Below are 18,307 nucleotides of genomic sequence, written 5' to 3'. Positions count from 1 at the left end.
ACATAGTTCAAATGAGGAGTAGTGAGAGCTTTCCAGATGTCATGATCATTGTTTATATTCGACTGTAATGAACAGCATAATTCATGGTTTTTATCCAAATAATCTGAAATGTGCTCATTTCCTTTGGATGAGCTCAAACTGTTTCGCAAAATGAGTACATGTTCTGTGGCTGTCTTTATGAAGAGACTTCTGATATCTAGTCCCCTAGGTTTGAAGCTATGTCACAGCAGGCAGTCACTGATTTCTGTTTGTTTGTTTGTTTGTTTTCCCAGCTTGCGGTGACACTGTGAATGGAAGCAGCGTGCTGGAAGGCAACCTCACCAGTCCGGGCTACCCCGGGGCCTCCCCAGCCAATCTCTCCTGCCCCATCGTCTTCATCCCCCCGCAGGGTTACTTCTTGGTGATCGTCTTCAACGTCTACGACTTGGATACAAATTGCGGGGAGAGGGTCACGGTAGGTGTAGAATGCAGCGCATCTTAGGATGGGCGATGATACGGTAGTGGGGGAGGGGGGTGATGGTATTGTGACTTTCTGCCATTCAAAACCATGAAAACCGGGCAAGCAGGTTCTGCTCTTGGTTGGGATGTTGGCAGCAGGAGGTGCACTTCAGCAAGATGCAGCTGCTAGCTGCTAGGATGTACAGCTGTACTGAGATGTGAGAACGCCCACCAAAGTCCTGTAATGATTTGTAACTGCACTAATTTATGCCTGCCTTTCCATATCCATTGGAGGTAGCCAATTCTTAGTCTCTGATTCGAGGATACCTCCCCCCCCACTCCAGTATTTCTAGGATGCCTTCCCCCCCTCCAGTATTTCTAGGATGCCTTCCCCCCCTCCTCCAGTATTTCGATACCTTTCCCACCCCCCACTCCAGTATTTCTAGGATACCTTCCCCCCTCCAGTATTTCTAGGATACCTCCCCCCCCCTCCAGTATTTCTAGGATACCTTCCCCCCCTCCAGTATTTCTAGGATACCTTCCCCCCCTCCAGTATTTCTAGGATACCCCCCCCCCCCCCCCCCCCGGCACTCCAGTATTTCTAGGATGCCTCCCCCCCCCCCCCCCCCCCCCCCCGGCACTCCAGTATTTCTAGGATACCTTCCCCCCCCCCCCCAACTCCAGTATTTCTAGGATACTCCCCCCCCCCCCCCCCCCCACTCAAGTATTTCTGGGATGCATTTCTTCCCCCACTCCAGTATCTCTCACAAGATTTTGTTCGAGAGATGGAACATGTTTGGTTTATCCTTCGGATGATAGGTGGAAAGAAAATGGAAAAAGTGTACCAATTGTATCATTGTGCATGTTACCTTGCGATAAATGCAACTTTATAACAAAAAAAAAAAACCAAACATACACTGTTTTTTAAATTTGGCCAAAAATATATCTATTTCTATATTTTAATGTGCTCTGCTGTATTTGTTTTCTTTCTCCCCAGTTTACGGGAGACCAATCTGGTTTCTACGATGTCTGCCAAGGAGTGGTGGTCACTCCCATCAACCTGTCCTTCACCGCCGACTCCATGGTCACGATGGAGTACATCACAGACGATGACCTATCCAACACACCAGTCTACTCTGGCACCTGGAGATATGTACAAAGCGTTTTTTAAGGTGTGTTGTTGCCTCTCGTCAGAGAACCCTTCTTTATACTCATTCTTAAAGTGAGGGAACTTAGCTGCAGAAATTATCAGCCTATCATTGAATTGGCATCGCTAAATCTTTTCCACACATCATCATACAGTGAGAAGTCAAAGAAAGGAAAAAAAAATGCCCATTTGAGATGGGCATAAAAACAGTTAACCACTAAAATGTGTAGCCACTTTAAGAATCAGGTATTTCTTCTCCTCACACAACCCTTCAGATCTATCCTATTGAATCCTGGGGGAATTTTGTTTTAGAAGTCATTATTTTGTCATCAAATTGGCAACACTGAATCTTTCTGCATGTATCATATGTGCAGAAGTTGAGAGAGTTGCCATTATATCATCAAGCAACACATAAGAATGCAGCAAAAAAAAAAAAAAAAATGGCAATGTAATGGCTCTTGCAAATTGTGCAACTGAAACAGAAATAAGTACTGAGGTACAGTGTAGGTGTAAAGAGCTCCTCTGACTTAAAGTGCACAAGCCAGTATTAGGAAAGATTCTTTTTTTCTTTTCTTTTTTTACAACACCTATTGGTGATAAAAAAAAGGCATACAGCTGTTCCAATATGTCAGAGTCCTTTGTAAAATGTGACTTCTGGAAATTCTGCCCAATCTGGAACTAGCAGAACTGGTGTTTTACGGAGGAAGGTTATAGAGACCATGAATCACATTTTCATTGAATTTGCATGGAACATACATTAGATTTTCAACTTCACTTGAAGATTTGTCAGAAGATGGGGGGGGGGGGGGGAACAGGCACTTTTGTTAAAGATATGTAGTGATGACCTAATTGCACAAAAGTATTCTGTTATGTAAAGCAACTCGCTGAAGTTTAAGTCTGATGTCATTATTTGCATTTTATGTATGAGTACATTCACTTGGATGCTCCAAAATTGTTAAAGGTGAAACGTTATCTGTTTCATTCTCTTTGCAGAAGATGCTGTGATGTCCCAAGCCAGGGGAACGACGGAGAATTCTTGTTATATGTGCCTGTATTTGTAGTTTTCATCCATTGTATATGACTTATATTTATGTGACTCGTACATCCAACAATTATTACTAATACTTGGAAACCTTGAAAGATATACTTAGCTCTTGAAAAGAAAAAAAAAAAATCTGTTTTATCATATATATATATGAGAAAAAAGTGACTGTAACAAATATGGACCTATTTATGTCTCATTTTAGAATTCAGAGTTTAGACATACATGTCATGTTTGTTGTAAGATTGTCCTTCATGAAAATATACAGTATTTTTGAATACTTGTATTGTGTACAGAGCTTTAAACAGGTTTTCCATTTTTCCTATTTTGTTACCTTGTAATTTTGTTATTTTTACAAATTATCAAAAGTATTGAATGAATATGGTCATTGGTGTGTTAACTGTCTTTATCTTTGTAGTGTCAGTACTCTCTATGATGGACAAACCTGTGTAATATTCTAGCAGACTGCTCCGGAAAATTTTCAAAGATATGTGGCGAAGAACTTATGTTTATTCGAGCTGGTTTTATCTTGATAGGTTCAGACTTTCTGATATCCGCTGTATGTGGTTTTCATAGGTGAAACTTCTTAGCATTTCTTAATGTGTGTACAATAAATGTACTTCTCTCAGTCCATATTCGTTCTCTATGTATTTTTTTTTTCATGTAGTTTAGGATTTAGTTTCTTGGTGTCATGCTCTTCAAAGTACATTGTGCATGTAAATTAATGTTACTGCTCTACCTCGCTGATCGATGAAGTCTACTGAAATTAAATTACTGATCTAAAATTTGCAGTAGTCCGTGGCAGAAGTTGTTAATAAGACTTACATAGCCCTTGTGCTTATCAGGAATTCAAGTGCATGTAGTGTATAGTTTTAAAATTGAACAGACAATACTAGCTCCGCTTTCAAACAGAAACAAACCCCAATGTACTCCTTTACACAGGCAATAGTATGTCTGTGTTTGTTCTGGTTTCTCTTGTGCTTTTAATAAAAAATTTTTGAGTATCTGTTAAAATTTACCCCTAATTCCATTCCCTTTCTGTTTGATGTAACACGAAAGCCACCATTTTGGAAAGATTTTACCGTATCTGGTTCCATTATTAAAAAAAAAGAAGTACTGATGTTACTGAGGCTTTATCAATTTTACCATGCTGTTAACTTTGTGGGGGCCATGTCCATCTTAAGCACTTGTTGCAAAATGAAATACTTCCCGTATGACGTAATATGGGAATGATTTTACAATTTAACAAGAGATGGATTTTTATCAGATTTTTATGTGTTTCTGAGTCTTTGTATTTTAAAGCAAGATTTTTAATGCACAATGTATCTGAAAATTTGACAATAAAGACCCATATTTTGTAATTAAACTATGCATCTCTTGTGTTTGTGTTTGTTGATAGCCTTTTACTCTGTAACTTACCAGCATTTCAGATCTGATTGGTGACAAACAGCTATGTGTCTTAAGATTCCACACATTTGACAGAGGAGTACTTCAGTGCTCAAAGCATTCATAAACATTGCACACATACAATCGAAGTCAGTACATTGTGCCATTACAACGACAAAGAAAGATCCAACTTGATTTTGATTTTGTTTGTTTAATTAGAACTGCATGTACAATAGCCGTGAGATAATTACTTTTCTATGAAGAACCTGAAGAATTGTAATTATTTTGATGTTATTGAAAATCACATGAAAAATGTGTCCTGCAGTTCATTTAGGCTTCTTGGTATTTTTAAAAGATGTAACTCATTTACAAGGTCTACCACAAAAATTATTCACACACACACACACACACACACACGCACACACACACACGGACACACATACACACACACTCACACTCACATAAACACTTTTTACAGAGTATTCTTTATTCACATTTTCAATAATGTTGAAATCAGAAATCATTCAAAAACCGAGAGTGGCTACACTAGTACATGTATTCCTCTCACCAGTACCTTGATGACATCCCAAAATTTGTCTATGCAGAAAATTATTCAGATTTATGCAAAGACCTGCATTCATGCACATATAAATGTACCTGGATACATATGGCAATGCATTACAAAACCAAGGAGGTTTGAGAGATGGAGTTACAACAGTCTCATTCGCTTTGATCCCATGCTTGTAGTCACCACTCAAAAATATTTGAACTACGATGTATGTGTCAACTCAATCTACCTTATAGATAGGAAGACGATGGATCACATCTCATTGCATAATGACCAGTTACTGTCTACGGAAGATGTCTTTATGATGGTACAATTGTAATTACTATTTGCCATCCCTATTTATAAACAATCGGCGGTAGACAATGGTAAAGACACTGGGGTGTGCAGATGGAACTTGCTCAAATGTTACTGAAATAAATATAAAAATTATTCGACTGTACACGTTTTGACACTGATCTGACATGTCAATTTAGAAAGACTATATTTGAAGATGATACCATATTAGTTTCGGAAATGTCAAAAGTGATCAGAAAAATGATTAAGCCGGTTTTCCATGAGGGTAAAATTTCAACCACATAGTACACATAACATACAGCTCTAATCTACACTTTTGTGCATATTTTTTCATGATGGACTCGTTTTATATGCTTCATGCTTTATCATTAGGTTCGTTTTGTTTCGTTTGATATATTTCCTTCGATATACATGTAAAATGGAGCAGCATACAAAGTATAACTAGTACAGTATTATGATAGCATTAGAACAAGTCTCTACATTGCTGAGGAAGATGGCGGCTTCAAACATCAAACATCGAAGACACTATGCACCTGTGGAATTCTTTTGTCCATCCATCGAAAACTGACAGCTTATTGAATAATCATAGCCAGCTGAAACTCCACCTCTTGAACCTTCATGACAAAACCAACAAAAAGTTGCACACCCCGATTCTATGTGAGGACTCAAAATAGGTGAAATGGGGCTTAGCAACCTAGTCAATCTTAAGTTTGTTATATTTTCCAAAAGAACAATTGTTCTACATTACTCCTAAGTTTTTACATTCTTAAGTTCTTCAGTGGAAAATTGCAATTTTTCCGTTTTTTTCTAGAACTTTTTATTTCTTGAAAGTTCAAATTATTGCTTTATTATTTTGGTATGAATTCTCTTTTTGTAGATTATTGAATAACACATTTTCCAATATGTTATTTCTTAAGAAAAGTGAATATTGCTTTCACTTGTTAGACATGATTCATGTTTATAGTAATATTTTCCTTGCCTGAAAAGGGTTTTGCAAAGCTTTTTTCGATCATACTAAAAATATGAAAATATTTTGGATTGTCTTTACATTTTTTTATACTGTGTCCTATTTTTTCAAAAAGAATCTTATGCAAGCAAATGCAGTGCAGTAATGAAACTTAAATAACTTTTGAATGGCTTGTCCGATTGTCCTAAAACTTTACCGATGCATGCTACTAATATTTCCGCATTCATGCAGTTCACATATATAACTGGATTTAATTCCCCTCTAATGTTTTAAGGTGATATCTATCACCTACCTGTGCTAACATCCCATCATAATACTCTGGATCTAGCCGTTACTCTGTCTTCCGTGCTCCTTTTATACATGAAGTGTACAAGCAGTATCAGCTTTAAAATTGTTGTTTCTCTATCATCAACCAAAATATGTTGTATTCTGTTCTTTCAGTAAGCACATGCGAAATGCATTGCATGACAAACACACACACACGGACACACTCACACCACCAAAGACCCATAATCTACATGATGCACAATTGTTAAAATACACAATGCACAAATACAGAAATGCACAGTACATGTCTTTTATTCTAAAGCCATTGTATGTATATTGTTGTGAATAAGGTCTTGAAAGACACATTTGTCATTAAAAAGCACAGCAATGGAATCATGAATAGCAGATGACTTCTAAAATTCAAAGCAAATGACAAAGCCTGTATACAGTATACATACATAGAGATCTATTAAGATTCTTTTTTTTTTAAAGTACCCCCATTGGAATATTGATTAACTGACAAAAGTTGGATGACAAAATCCTGAAGGATAAATCATAAGGACACAAATTTCCCTTAAAATTGAACTTTTAAGCAATACATGCACATAAATACATCTTGGAAATTTATCCAAATTGCACATTTCTTTAACAAAAGTTGAGGTGAGGTCACAAGACTTTATGCCCACAATTTTTTTTTCACTAAATTTGCCCTTTTATGGCATTGATATAAAAAGGAGCAATTGTACCAACTGCATCAAAATAATGATTTGTATTAATGAATGTACACATCAAAGGGTCAAAGTAGCTAAATTATTGACAAAATAATAATGATTCTACATTTCATACAAAGTAGAATCTCAATATAAAGAGATCTGATATAACAAAATACATGTACCTGATATAACAAACTAATGTCTCTGGTCCCAATGAATTTATTTCCTTTGTTTTGTATTGCCTATTGACTACTGATATAACAAAATATGTAAAATAAAGAACAAGTTGGCTTGGTCCCAAGGATCTTGTTATACTCGGTTACCACTGTACATTATACTTCATGTACAATTGCCAAGATAACATTACTTTTACGTTGTGATTGATGCTATGCACACAAAGCTTTTGTCACTGTCCAAAAAAGTTTTAAAATCCCATAAAATGTGTATTATTATTTGTTCAATTCAAATCTAAAAAGGGCTCAAGATTCATCATCTTCCACCGTTTGGAATTTCCTTGCAATACATTGACAGAGTCTACCGGGAAACTGATGTGGTTGGCACGATTTGTCAGTATAATGAGGTGTTTATTAAAGAGTATTGTATGGTCATAAAATGTAAAATATTTTGAATGTAAGCATAAAATTTTTCCTCTTCCACATACATGTATCTAAATAGGCCAAACAAAAATAAACTGAGCATTTGCCTGTGTATGTTGAGATCATAAAATGCAAAATACTTTTGATTGTATGCATACAGCTTTTTCTTCTTCTACATATCTCAATATGTAAAACAAACTTAAAATTGAGCTGTAGCCTGTGCAGCTCCTGAATTGTGGAACAACTTTAATACTATTAGAAATGAGGAAACTTCCCAACTGCAAAATTGATACATAAAAACACATCTTTTCATTGAACTGTTCACTATTGCTAAGCTTTAAGCTTATTAGAAGCTCTTGCTGAACAGAATACATGTAAATAAGTTCTGCACTTTATAAACTGACATGTCACATTACTATTATATTTGCTTTGATCAAATCAAGTGCTACAATGACGTTTGGCAAGAAAATCACAAAGTTTAGTTCACAAAGTTGAAAATTAGTTGACAGCATACGAGTTGATATTCCACCAACACATTCATATCTCACTCTCGATAAATTCCTGCATAGTCTTGAAACAAACACTGTAAACATCACATATTATACGTAGCATTGCTCCTCTCATAATTGTCTGCTTAAAAAACCATGGAATATTACAAGTACACAAAATGCAAGGTGGGCCATGGCAAAGCCGAGGTGGGCCAAAACATTTACTGGCTGACTGTCCATCTTTTCAAATTTACCTTTGTGTCTTTTAATCAATAGCACCTAAACTTATACTCCACAAAGCCATATTTCTCTTTGGAATGCATTTTATCAGTATGTACATGTATATATCTGACTTTCAACTGGGTACACATGATATTTCACACCTGACCAATGCAAGCCTTTAGTTAAATGCACAATTTTATGGTAAAGGTTGAGTCATACAGATATCTTAATACTGTACATGATATTCAACTTTCAACTTTCAACTTTATTTTCACCTCCATCAAAATGAACAAAGAACTTTATGTACATTGCGTATACACGGGATATTTGTGATACAGAACAAAACTTGAAAAGGTACATAAGAAAATTATGAAAGTGAAAAGTAGATGTGATTACATCTTTGTTAAATACATAAAGCGTATAATACAAGTCAACTAAGGATGAGGATGGAAGTGGAGGGTCCCACTAAGAAGCAAAGCTTGTACGATATGGGACCCTCAGAAAAATACACAAAACATCAATATAAAACACAATAAACGAACCGATGTCAACTGACATCAAAATGATTGGGAAGATATTCAAAGTCATGCAAACTTCCTGGCAGCTTAGCAATGTTTATGTTGGGTATTTTTGTTGTTGTTGTTTAGTTATCCAAGCAACAGGTTTGGATATCCATTCATCTCTCCTGTACACACTACATGTACCGGTACACTGTATATCAACATAATCCCCAGAGTCTAAAGGCAGCATTTGAGTGCTCAAACGCAAACTGAACCAAACCAAACCAAACTAAATCAAATCAAACCATATGGTATGAACTGTACCATACAATGCCAGAATGGGAGTGTTCAAGCATTCTGCAGAGATAGCATGCATGTTTGTACCTCATGAGTTATTCCTGGACTAGAATCGGTGGGGTCATGTATATATTTGGTAGCGACAGGTGGGTGCTGCACACATCCTTCCTATGCCATTTTCTCGTACTGTATGCTTTTAAACATCTTTGCATTAGAGCGCTCTCTGGCAAGGTACATGTATGATAAAATATGGTATGCTTTTTGAGCACAACGGGAAGCAGTCCACTTTTGACACGTTATGGTAGGGTACAGTACACTTTAACTCTTTATGTGCCATGGTATAAACCCCCTGTGTTCCACATTATTCTGAGACAGCAACATCGTCATGCTTTGGGAAAACATTAGGTTTTTCAAATTTATGTACCTTCTATAGAATTCTGTTCAGGTGGACGTGTAGTGAGCAGAGTTGTAGAGAAAATGCCAAACTTCGCTTTGATGCAAACTGTATGACAAATCTATGATTCTTTGTTCTTTCAAATGACTTAGAGATAAATTAATTGCAAGGGCATGACTTTTGCACACAAAACAGTGACAGAAACCTAGAATTTAAACATAGGGTTCAGTAGAGAGCACCACTTGCTGGTCATTCACTAAATAAAATACAAGCTACGTGCGAGAGAAACAGAATCATGAGAAACACTTTCATTCACTGTGGCATTTGGCGATTTATCGATTGGTTTGGACGGCTTTGTGCGTTTGAGCAGAATATGCGAAATTGGCATACTGTCGACCGAGTCAGGCATGCGAACGTGGCACATAAAGAGTTAAGGAGGGTTCCATGGCTTCTCTGGTGTGGGTTTGGAGCGGTATGATAATGGTACTGTATCAGGAGAGAGCTTGAACGCACCCTAAGCTTCATGCTGATGCAAAATTTGGCTGCCACCTTCAGTCACTTTCGACACTTTCCAAATGAAAGAGTCAATTTCTGACTCCCATGTTCCTCATACAATTCAGTACGTTCCAACCATTTGAATCCAAAAATTAAGTGCACACTGGCCTGCAGAGGGCAGCATCCACTTTTGACAGTGTGTCACACACTCTATCGAAGAACACTTTGGCTTACTGTGAAGTGGTACTACTCTGAGTCAACCACTGCAAGGTATGGATGGCCAGACATGATAAACATACACTAAATCTTAGGTAAGCCTACTCATACAATTTTTATCAGCCATTTTTTTTTTCATCTTCAGTTACAATGAACCTTTGTTTTGATTCAGTTCAATTAAATATGATTTATTTAAAATTTTATTTCATTTTTCAACAAGAATATAGACATCTTACTTTCTTTGGTATCAGAGAGTACGGTTTTACAAGCAAAACAAAGAAAACTGAGAAGAGTATACAATAATTCATACCTACAGCAGCATTTGTTACGTGATAATGACATACAGAGCAAGACTGGTAATGCCACAAAAAAAAAAGAAGAAAATTAAACTTGTACATATATAACATCACTCATACTCTTTCTGTACTTCATTTCTTTCCTTTTTTTTTGTAATTCATATTTTCTTTCAATACAGGTGCAGCACATCAAAATTTATCTGTCTTGGCATAGACGAGCCCATGTCTTTCTATTTGTACTAGGCCATGCATTATATCATTGACTGCAAATTTAAAAGTGACAAGGCACACAGGTATATGGTACAACTAATCTTGCTTTTGACCGAAAGCTATTGTAACATACATGTACAGTCCTTATTAGGGCTGTTCACACCTACCACAATCTATCACAAAGGAGCATGTGTATGATAATACATAGTGATAGTACATAATACTACCATACAGTGTACTACACTTTCTGCATGCTTTAATACACCCATTGACATGATTGCTTTTAAGGCGCACTGATAACACGCATCACTCCTCTAAAAATTGCAGGCACATCCAGTAAAAACAGAAACTTTTGAACGATAAATTTTTCACATTGCGATCTATTTTCAGTAAAATGGACATGCAAACAATTCTTTGGAATGGCCGTACCTCACTTCATGTACACTTATACTTCAATGTCTCCCAAACGTGCTGAAGTGTATCATGTATTCAAACAAGTTTAAAGCCAAAGGTGAATTTTACAAAATATTTTTTGCACGGAATGATTTCTACCTTATCTTCAGTTGCAGCTCAGGCTGACTTCTAGCTTAAATACTTTTCAACTGAGGTAAGCTTTACAAGAAAATTATGGCCCCAAGTCTTCATAACATACAATAAAAGACACTTTATAAAAATTTTAGGCAGAGGTAATTGACCAATAGCACAAAATCGGTAGGAATGTGAAGCACCACTACAAGGTGACAACTGACCATCTTTGCTGACCACAAAATTCTGAAAAAACATAATCAAACATGAAATGACAGCATTAATCATTCCACAATAATCGACTCTGGAATATTTTGTCTAACTACACAGTACATGCAGTAGGTTCTTGAATAGAATATAAATAGCTTCACAGCATGCTCACACCTGACAACAACAAAAAAAGGTAAACAACAATGATGTCCATAATACAATTTGTAAAAAGGACAATCAATGAGGATGATTTATGGCTACTTCACTACTGGCCATATCGTGAATATATTGCTGCAATCGAATGACTATGAACAATCACATAATCACTAGGCAATTCATCATGAGGCAAACATGAAACATTTAATACACAATATACTGCACAAAGTGTGAGTCACACTCCATTATAATTATTTTGAGCTGTCTCCGGATCAACAATTCATGTCAATTCTTTAAGGTTTACTAATGGAACCTTTGCATTTGCCAAATTTCTCTCCCAAGTTAAATGGTGCAGTAAATTTTGCTAGTGTTCAGTCAATTCATTTCTTCTTTGGTGAAGAGATTTACTGATAGATTCAACATTCCATATTATTCCCCTTGTCATTTTCTTCAGAAATATTCACTATTTTTCAGAAGCAATACTGCCCTTGAAAATCTCAAATCTGCTCTTTATTGACATGCAACTCTTTCTAGGTAATCTCAAATTGCAGTCGTTACAAGAGAATGAAACCAAAATATATATATGAAGAATATAATATTTGAGGAAAATCTGATGATCCGTTTAAAAGTTATCTAATATAAATTTTTACGGTTTTGGTGCAGTCACTGCTCTATGGGAAGACTACAGCACTTTGTGACGTCACATACATATTAGAATACGGAAAACGACATAAAAAATGCATGTGTAAAAGACAATTCTCCAACATACACATACACTGAATTTTCATTTTTCTAGCATAATGAAAAGGCACTTGACTTCCACTTTAAAGCAGGGAGAAGGAAATTATTGACAATTATATATGTGCAGCAGTAGCAAATTGAGGGAATGTGTACTCTTCATTAGAAAAAAATGAAATTTTGTAGAATTCTCTTTACACTATGTGTAAATCATTGTACATGTAAATATATGACATCACCAACTGGAGTACTGTATGAGCTGAAATTTTCGCGTACAGATATTTTTGCGAATTGCTACTTGGAGGACATTTTCGCATGTTGTAAATTTCGCGGTTGCGAGGGTCTAACTGAACTTACTTATTTGCGCATTGTTATTTTCGCGGTTCAAAGGCGATTCGCGAAATTCGCAAAAATAAAACCACCGTGAAAATTTCAGCTCATACAGTAGTCTTCTAATCCAGTAGTGGCTGCACCAAAAAATTCCCAACTTTTAAACTTTAATACGGATGTTTTCTACTAATATTTTTGCATTCACTCAATTCACACGTATCTTTGGGTGTCGTTCTCCTTTTGATTTTAATCAACTGAGACCAGGTATGCAATATGAATACAGTAAACATTATGTGAAATGTCAGTGGCAATTTGAGGGAATGTGTAGTCTTTATTAAAAAAATAAAATTTTGTAGAATTCACTCTACACTTTGTGTATATCATTGTACTTGTAAATGTGTGACAACAAAAACTGTAGTAGTCTTCTCATCCAGCAATGGCTGCACCAAAACTTTAACAGTTCCTAACTTGTTAACATATAAATGGATGTGTTCTACAAATATTTCTGCATTCACTCAATCCACACATACGGTATCTTTGGGTTTAGTTCTTTAGATTTTGATCAGCAGATGCCAGTTTATACAATATGGAAAGTGCACACACATACACTGTAAAATTCTTTCACAGAGAAAATGGCAGGCCTCGAAAAGAAACAAACCACAGAGGGTATACAAAGGAGATATAGTTTACACTTTCAAATGTACGGCCAGCACAAACACTACTAAAATACCACTAGCATACGCACATGAATACTACTAATAGTACTACAGCACATGCACAAACACACACACACACACACACGTCACACGTGTGCACACACAGAGTTGTACCAGGGAGGCCTCACTGAAGAAGCACAAGATTCGACCCCACATTGTATATTCGCTACCCATGTATCCAATAAATTTGTCCAGTACTTCTAAGCATGGTGTCTATGGAGAGCCAAACGCAAATTTATGCATTCAGTAGATTTGCCATCAACTTACATGATTTTAAAAAAAAGAAGTGACTTCTGTCAATCAATTTGTCCCCTGTTCTATAAAACAGATGATGCACATTGTATGTCTTTTCATGTGTCAGTAGGAAATAGTGCGCATGCAGTTACTATGGAATTTAGTCTTTGATAGCTAAGTTGGCTTTGACTCGTGGGTTAAACAATCTATAGTTCACCGTAAGCACACAATTTCCACTGATGCACTCAGATCTGTGTATCATTGTTTGACCACTAATGTGGTAGTCTCACATCAGCCCTGATACAAGGCATACTACCAATCTTTGTCCTCATCATCTCAAAACACAAATTTAAAAACTCTACATAGATTAGATGCTAGTCATACAATGCACTTTTTGGACTCAAGGAAATAATTATTTCTAATTACAACATTTCATCTGGCACTGTAACATGTAATTACATACTTGCATAAATCATCATACAGATGTATGACAAAATACAGCACATCTGAAAGGCATTTATCGAATGCATTGCTACTACACTTCTCATTATTTCTCACTTCTTTGCATCATTCAAACAATGATAAACTTCTACTTGGTATCCACGTATAAATGCAGATGTACAATTCTGCTCCTAAACATATCATACTCATCACTTTTTAATACAAAAATAAAAATCTGGGGGAAAATCACAATTAAGCTGCAATCACATTGCATCTATTGGCAGTGGACAAAAGAATGATCATGCATACTTGTTTAATAAATCAAGCAAAAAACAAAAAACATCAATAAGGTAAGACTACAGCTGTACCAGTATCAACAAAGCACAGATGAGGAATATAAAAATTGCATTCAATAATCAATTTAGCCCATTTATTTGTAGTTTAATTTTGAAAGAAATTAAGGCATTTAAGACCACACCCAGTAAACTGCTACTAAGAGACATAACAAAGCTAGAATCCACACCAATGGTGATCCCCCTTCACCCTCACTTGCCTTCACATGCCTCGTCTGAAGAGGTTTGTTGATGCGGTCCCAGACGGTCATGATGGCCCCCCGTGCCCCACTCCACTGGCCGGGCCCAACCAGGCGATACTGGTAGGGCGTGTAGGGTCCAAACACACACCTCAGCGCCAGAAGGGGGTCGTAGAGCATCATCTTCACAAAATTGGGCCTCACCCCGAACTCCACGGCGACGTCATCCATGTACTTGACAAAGTCCACCTGGATAGTGTGGCGCTGCGATTTGATGTACCTGTTAGACATCGCCTCGCTCTTCTGCCGCATGTCTTCCAGCATCTTCTCCCGGCGGGGCAAGGAGACGAGCCCCTTGAAGACCCTGGCAGCCCAGCGTGCCTGCATCTCCGAGATGGGGTTGATGGCACCGAGGGGCTGGATGTAACCGAGGAAGGCCATTGACGCGTGCTTCAGGTTCGGAGGAAAGACATACTTGTAGAGAGGCAGCTTGTTCCTCTCCACCTTAATGACAGAGTCCTCCAGGAAGGGGAACCTGAAGATGTACCCCGTCCCCAGGATGACAGCATCCAGCTCCTCTGTGGTCCCGTCCTGGAAGACCACGCCCGTTTTCGTGAAATGCTTCACATCTGGCTTGACGATGACCGAGCCATTCATGATGCAGTTGGGAAGGAAGTCGTTGACGGTGGGATGCTGTGCCATGGGAGAATGATCTGGTTTGATGCCCAGAAACTTGTGGTCACAGCGCTGCCTGTAAACATGAATCAATTCACATAAATAAAGTAACATCCTCAACACTAATGACTATGTTTTTTTTGTTACACCCTGCAAATTCCCCTAAAATTATGAAGGCAAAAACGAAGTACAGTGTAGGATCTTAATCCCATTTCACAAAATAAAGTGTCTTCTTTTAAGCTTGTAGAGATCACCATCACAACCTGCCATTGATTTTGTGTACCTGCTGGTTGCTAATGGTAACAACAAAATTGCCAGGTTGCTTCATGTCTCTAAGTGAGCTAACAGAGTTTATATCGATCGGCACTGTGAGCCAAATATGACAGTTCTGTCACAGCATCAGATCAACTAAATAGAGAATGCACTGCACATGAGGCCTGCTACATGTAACAGTAAGGGGAAAAATGCCCAAACTATAGAAGTATTATTAGAGTTTCGTGAGTTGCTTGCCCATATTCACAAGAAAGAGAAACACCTGACAAATTTGGAACTTCAAACTCTCACACCAGATAAAATACTGTTCTCTTTTGTTGTTTCACAATTCTAGGCAACGCTGACAGCAATAGCAGACAAACAGGTGGGTAGGTTTTTTTTACACAGAGTTTTTTTGAGGAAAACAAATGTACATGACCACGTTACACTGTTTGGTCACCTTTGACATCTTTCTAACCACTGTCAGATCCACATTTTCATTATTGATTAAAATCTTGCTGCATCCTCTTTTGCGATGTAGGGGCAATCGCATACACAAATATACATTGGTGGGACTATGGCCAATTAACAATATTAGCAAAAATGTTGAAAACAAACTGCTTGAAATATGAAATGCTAGCACTCACTCCAGGGCTCTTCGGAAGTTGTACTCCTTAAAAAAATCTGGCATCATATCGAAGATCCGCCGGATGGCAAAGATATCTACTGGCATACCCCTATCACCAAGGCGATGGATGATCCATGTTCCACGTCGTGTGCTCAAGAAGAGCTGAATTTTAAAAAAGAAGGTGCAAAGTAAAAGAAATGAGCATGTGCTTTTTCAGACATCCAGAAAAGCACATAAATCAACTCATCATAAGTTGTACGTTCTACCACTACATGATCATACGTTCTACCGCCACAGAAGCTTTCAAAGATTTCATCGTCATAAAGTTTTCAGGAAAAACTAATGTCTCACAATTGCAGTCAACAACAACAACAACAGATGAATATGAATGAGAGTTACTAACCATCCATACGAAGGAAGAAATGGACTTGGTGTCAGTTTTCATAACAAAATCAATGAGTCAAAAATGTATGTTTTAGGTGTACAATACTGTTTTGTCATGATAAAAAGAAAAGACATCGAAAACACACTAACAGAGAATTCATTGGTCTCCAACATTACATCAGTTGTAAATAATCAGTGAGTGCTTTGTTTAATCACACGTGTCTGCCCAGCTCAAAACCAACAGAAAGTCACAGATTGGGGTTCTCTGTAATGGACCAACATATGTCATTTGGAATGAGTGACCCAAATTTGTAAAAACTGTCCTTTAAATATCTTTTCTCTACCATCTGTCAAAACGTGGTGGCTTTCAACAAACACAAAATCACTTTTTCTGAACCATACACATGTATTTTATGGATAGGTGGTGCTTTCAATAGAATAAAATACATATTTCATTGATGCTTCTGCACAGTAGCCTGAGTAACTCTAGTCTTCAAATCGTCTTTTCTTCCTTTCTTATGAATCTGTACCTCCTAACTCTCTCTTATTTCAATCACTTTTTGAATGGATTACTCCAATTTTAACAAGTTAATTCAAAGCATAGAGCTTCTTTTTTTTTTAAATCATAAATGTAGAAAAGAGGAAACTGATTCTGGTCCACTTTTTGTGGGTTTTGGAGCTGTAGTTAATTGTCAGCAGTCGTAAAGTTGTACAATGTATGTGACCTGCCATATGTGGGTCTTTGCACTTTTCTTTTCGTTGTCACTATTTGATATCTTGATTGCTAAAAAATTGAAGAAATCACAGCATTTGTGAATATGCCATTCATGAACACAGAAAAGGGGCTTGTGACTTTTGAAATACACAAAGGAAGCATCCTTTACACAGACAAACATCTACAATGTACCTTTGTGGCTTAATCTTTACAACTAGCATTGATAAAAGTATTTTAGTTTTCATGCTTCAAGCCAAATCTTGTTTGTAAAGTCAATCTTTTGTGCTATTTGGTATGAATTGACAATGGCTGTTGTGTCCCCGGAAATTACAAATCAGATTGGAGTATAGCTAGTCTTTTCTCCAATAGAATTGTTTAATATTGCCTTTACTTTTTATTGCCTTGGGCATGACACGGAATACAATGAAACTATGCAGATTGATGGTAATCTATTGCGACGGTGATATGTCAAATTTAATGTCTATTGTACCTTAGAGGCAACTCTGCCCAATTCAACAGCAGCATCACAACCAGAGTTTCCGACCCCAACAATCATGATCCGTTTCTTCTCGTAGCCATGGGGAGATATATAGTCGTGGGTATGTAAGACTTTCCCCTGAAAATCTTTCAGTCCTGTTGAAATTGAATGATATAATTGTTCTTATGGCTGCAACCCCAAAACAAATCAACATCTGTTTTTTCAAACTTTTAATACCTTCAGTTAACGTGGCTGGAGTTATGCTGTCTACAGTAGTTAAATCACTGAATTTTTTAACACAAACAGCATTCTGAATCCCACAGTTCATATTCAGCTCTTAAGACTTGCGACAGTATGAAACAACACAGGCAAAACCCCTCATGATGTTTCTATGGTTGGGATCAACAAATCAAAAGCCACTGATACAAAGTCACACTGGTGGAAACATGTTTATTTTGTTTTTCTAAAAAAAAAGGAAAACAAATATAAAAGATTATCCATATTCATTACCAAGATTTTGAAGGACTTAAAGCTAAAGGCGGAATTTCAAGTTAGTCTTTTTTTGTGAGTGTTAAAAATTGTAGGATGTACCTTTTCCAGGGATGTGAAAACATTGGCAGAAAAAAAATCTGGCAAAAATAAAAAAACATATGAAAAAAGGTCTAAATTGCATGTAACGGCGAATATTTTGATGCATTCCATCTGCCAAAAATTTGAATAGCTGGGGGGAGGCAGAACAAACAAAATCTGAAATGAG

The 18,307-nt window shown here is 37.0% G+C and overlaps 2 protein-coding genes across 2 annotated transcripts in view; one reads left to right on the top strand and one right to left on the bottom strand.

The window, feature by feature from the left end:
- LOC139732231 (uncharacterized) overlaps window positions 1-2,590 on the top strand; it is a 134,271-nt gene extending 131,681 nt beyond the window's left edge. The window contains 3 exon segments of the mRNA XM_071643108.1: window positions 273-454; window positions 1,436-1,591; window positions 2,579-2,590. Of these exon segments, the coding sequence (XP_071499209.1) occupies window positions 273-454; window positions 1,436-1,591; window positions 2,579-2,590 (350 nt within the window).
- Window positions 2,591-14,318: 11,728 nt separating this feature from the next.
- LOC139732208 (flavin-containing monooxygenase 5-like) overlaps window positions 14,319-18,307 on the bottom strand; it is a 34,511-nt gene continuing 30,522 nt past the window's right edge. Inside the window, exons 4-6 of the mRNA XM_071643086.1 lie at window positions 17,563-17,705; window positions 15,993-16,135; window positions 14,319-15,169 (exon numbers count right to left, since the gene is read on the bottom strand). Of these exons, the coding sequence (XP_071499187.1) occupies window positions 14,353-15,169; window positions 15,993-16,135; window positions 17,563-17,705 (1,103 nt within the window). The 3' untranslated portion in view covers window positions 14,319-14,352. The remainder of the gene's footprint in view (window positions 15,170-15,992; window positions 16,136-17,562; window positions 17,706-18,307) is intronic.

The sequence above is a fragment of the Diadema antillarum genome, unplaced genomic scaffold (assembly GCF_040938485.1).
Source record: "Diadema antillarum isolate AM-2024a unplaced genomic scaffold, OU_Dant_1.0 seq00000406_RagTag, whole genome shotgun sequence".
In the NCBI taxonomy this organism is placed as follows: Eukaryota; Metazoa; Echinodermata; class Echinoidea; order Diadematoida; family Diadematidae; genus Diadema; species Diadema antillarum.
The sequence above is the reverse complement of the archived record's forward strand: the minus strand, read 5'-3'. Positions and strand labels throughout refer to the sequence as shown.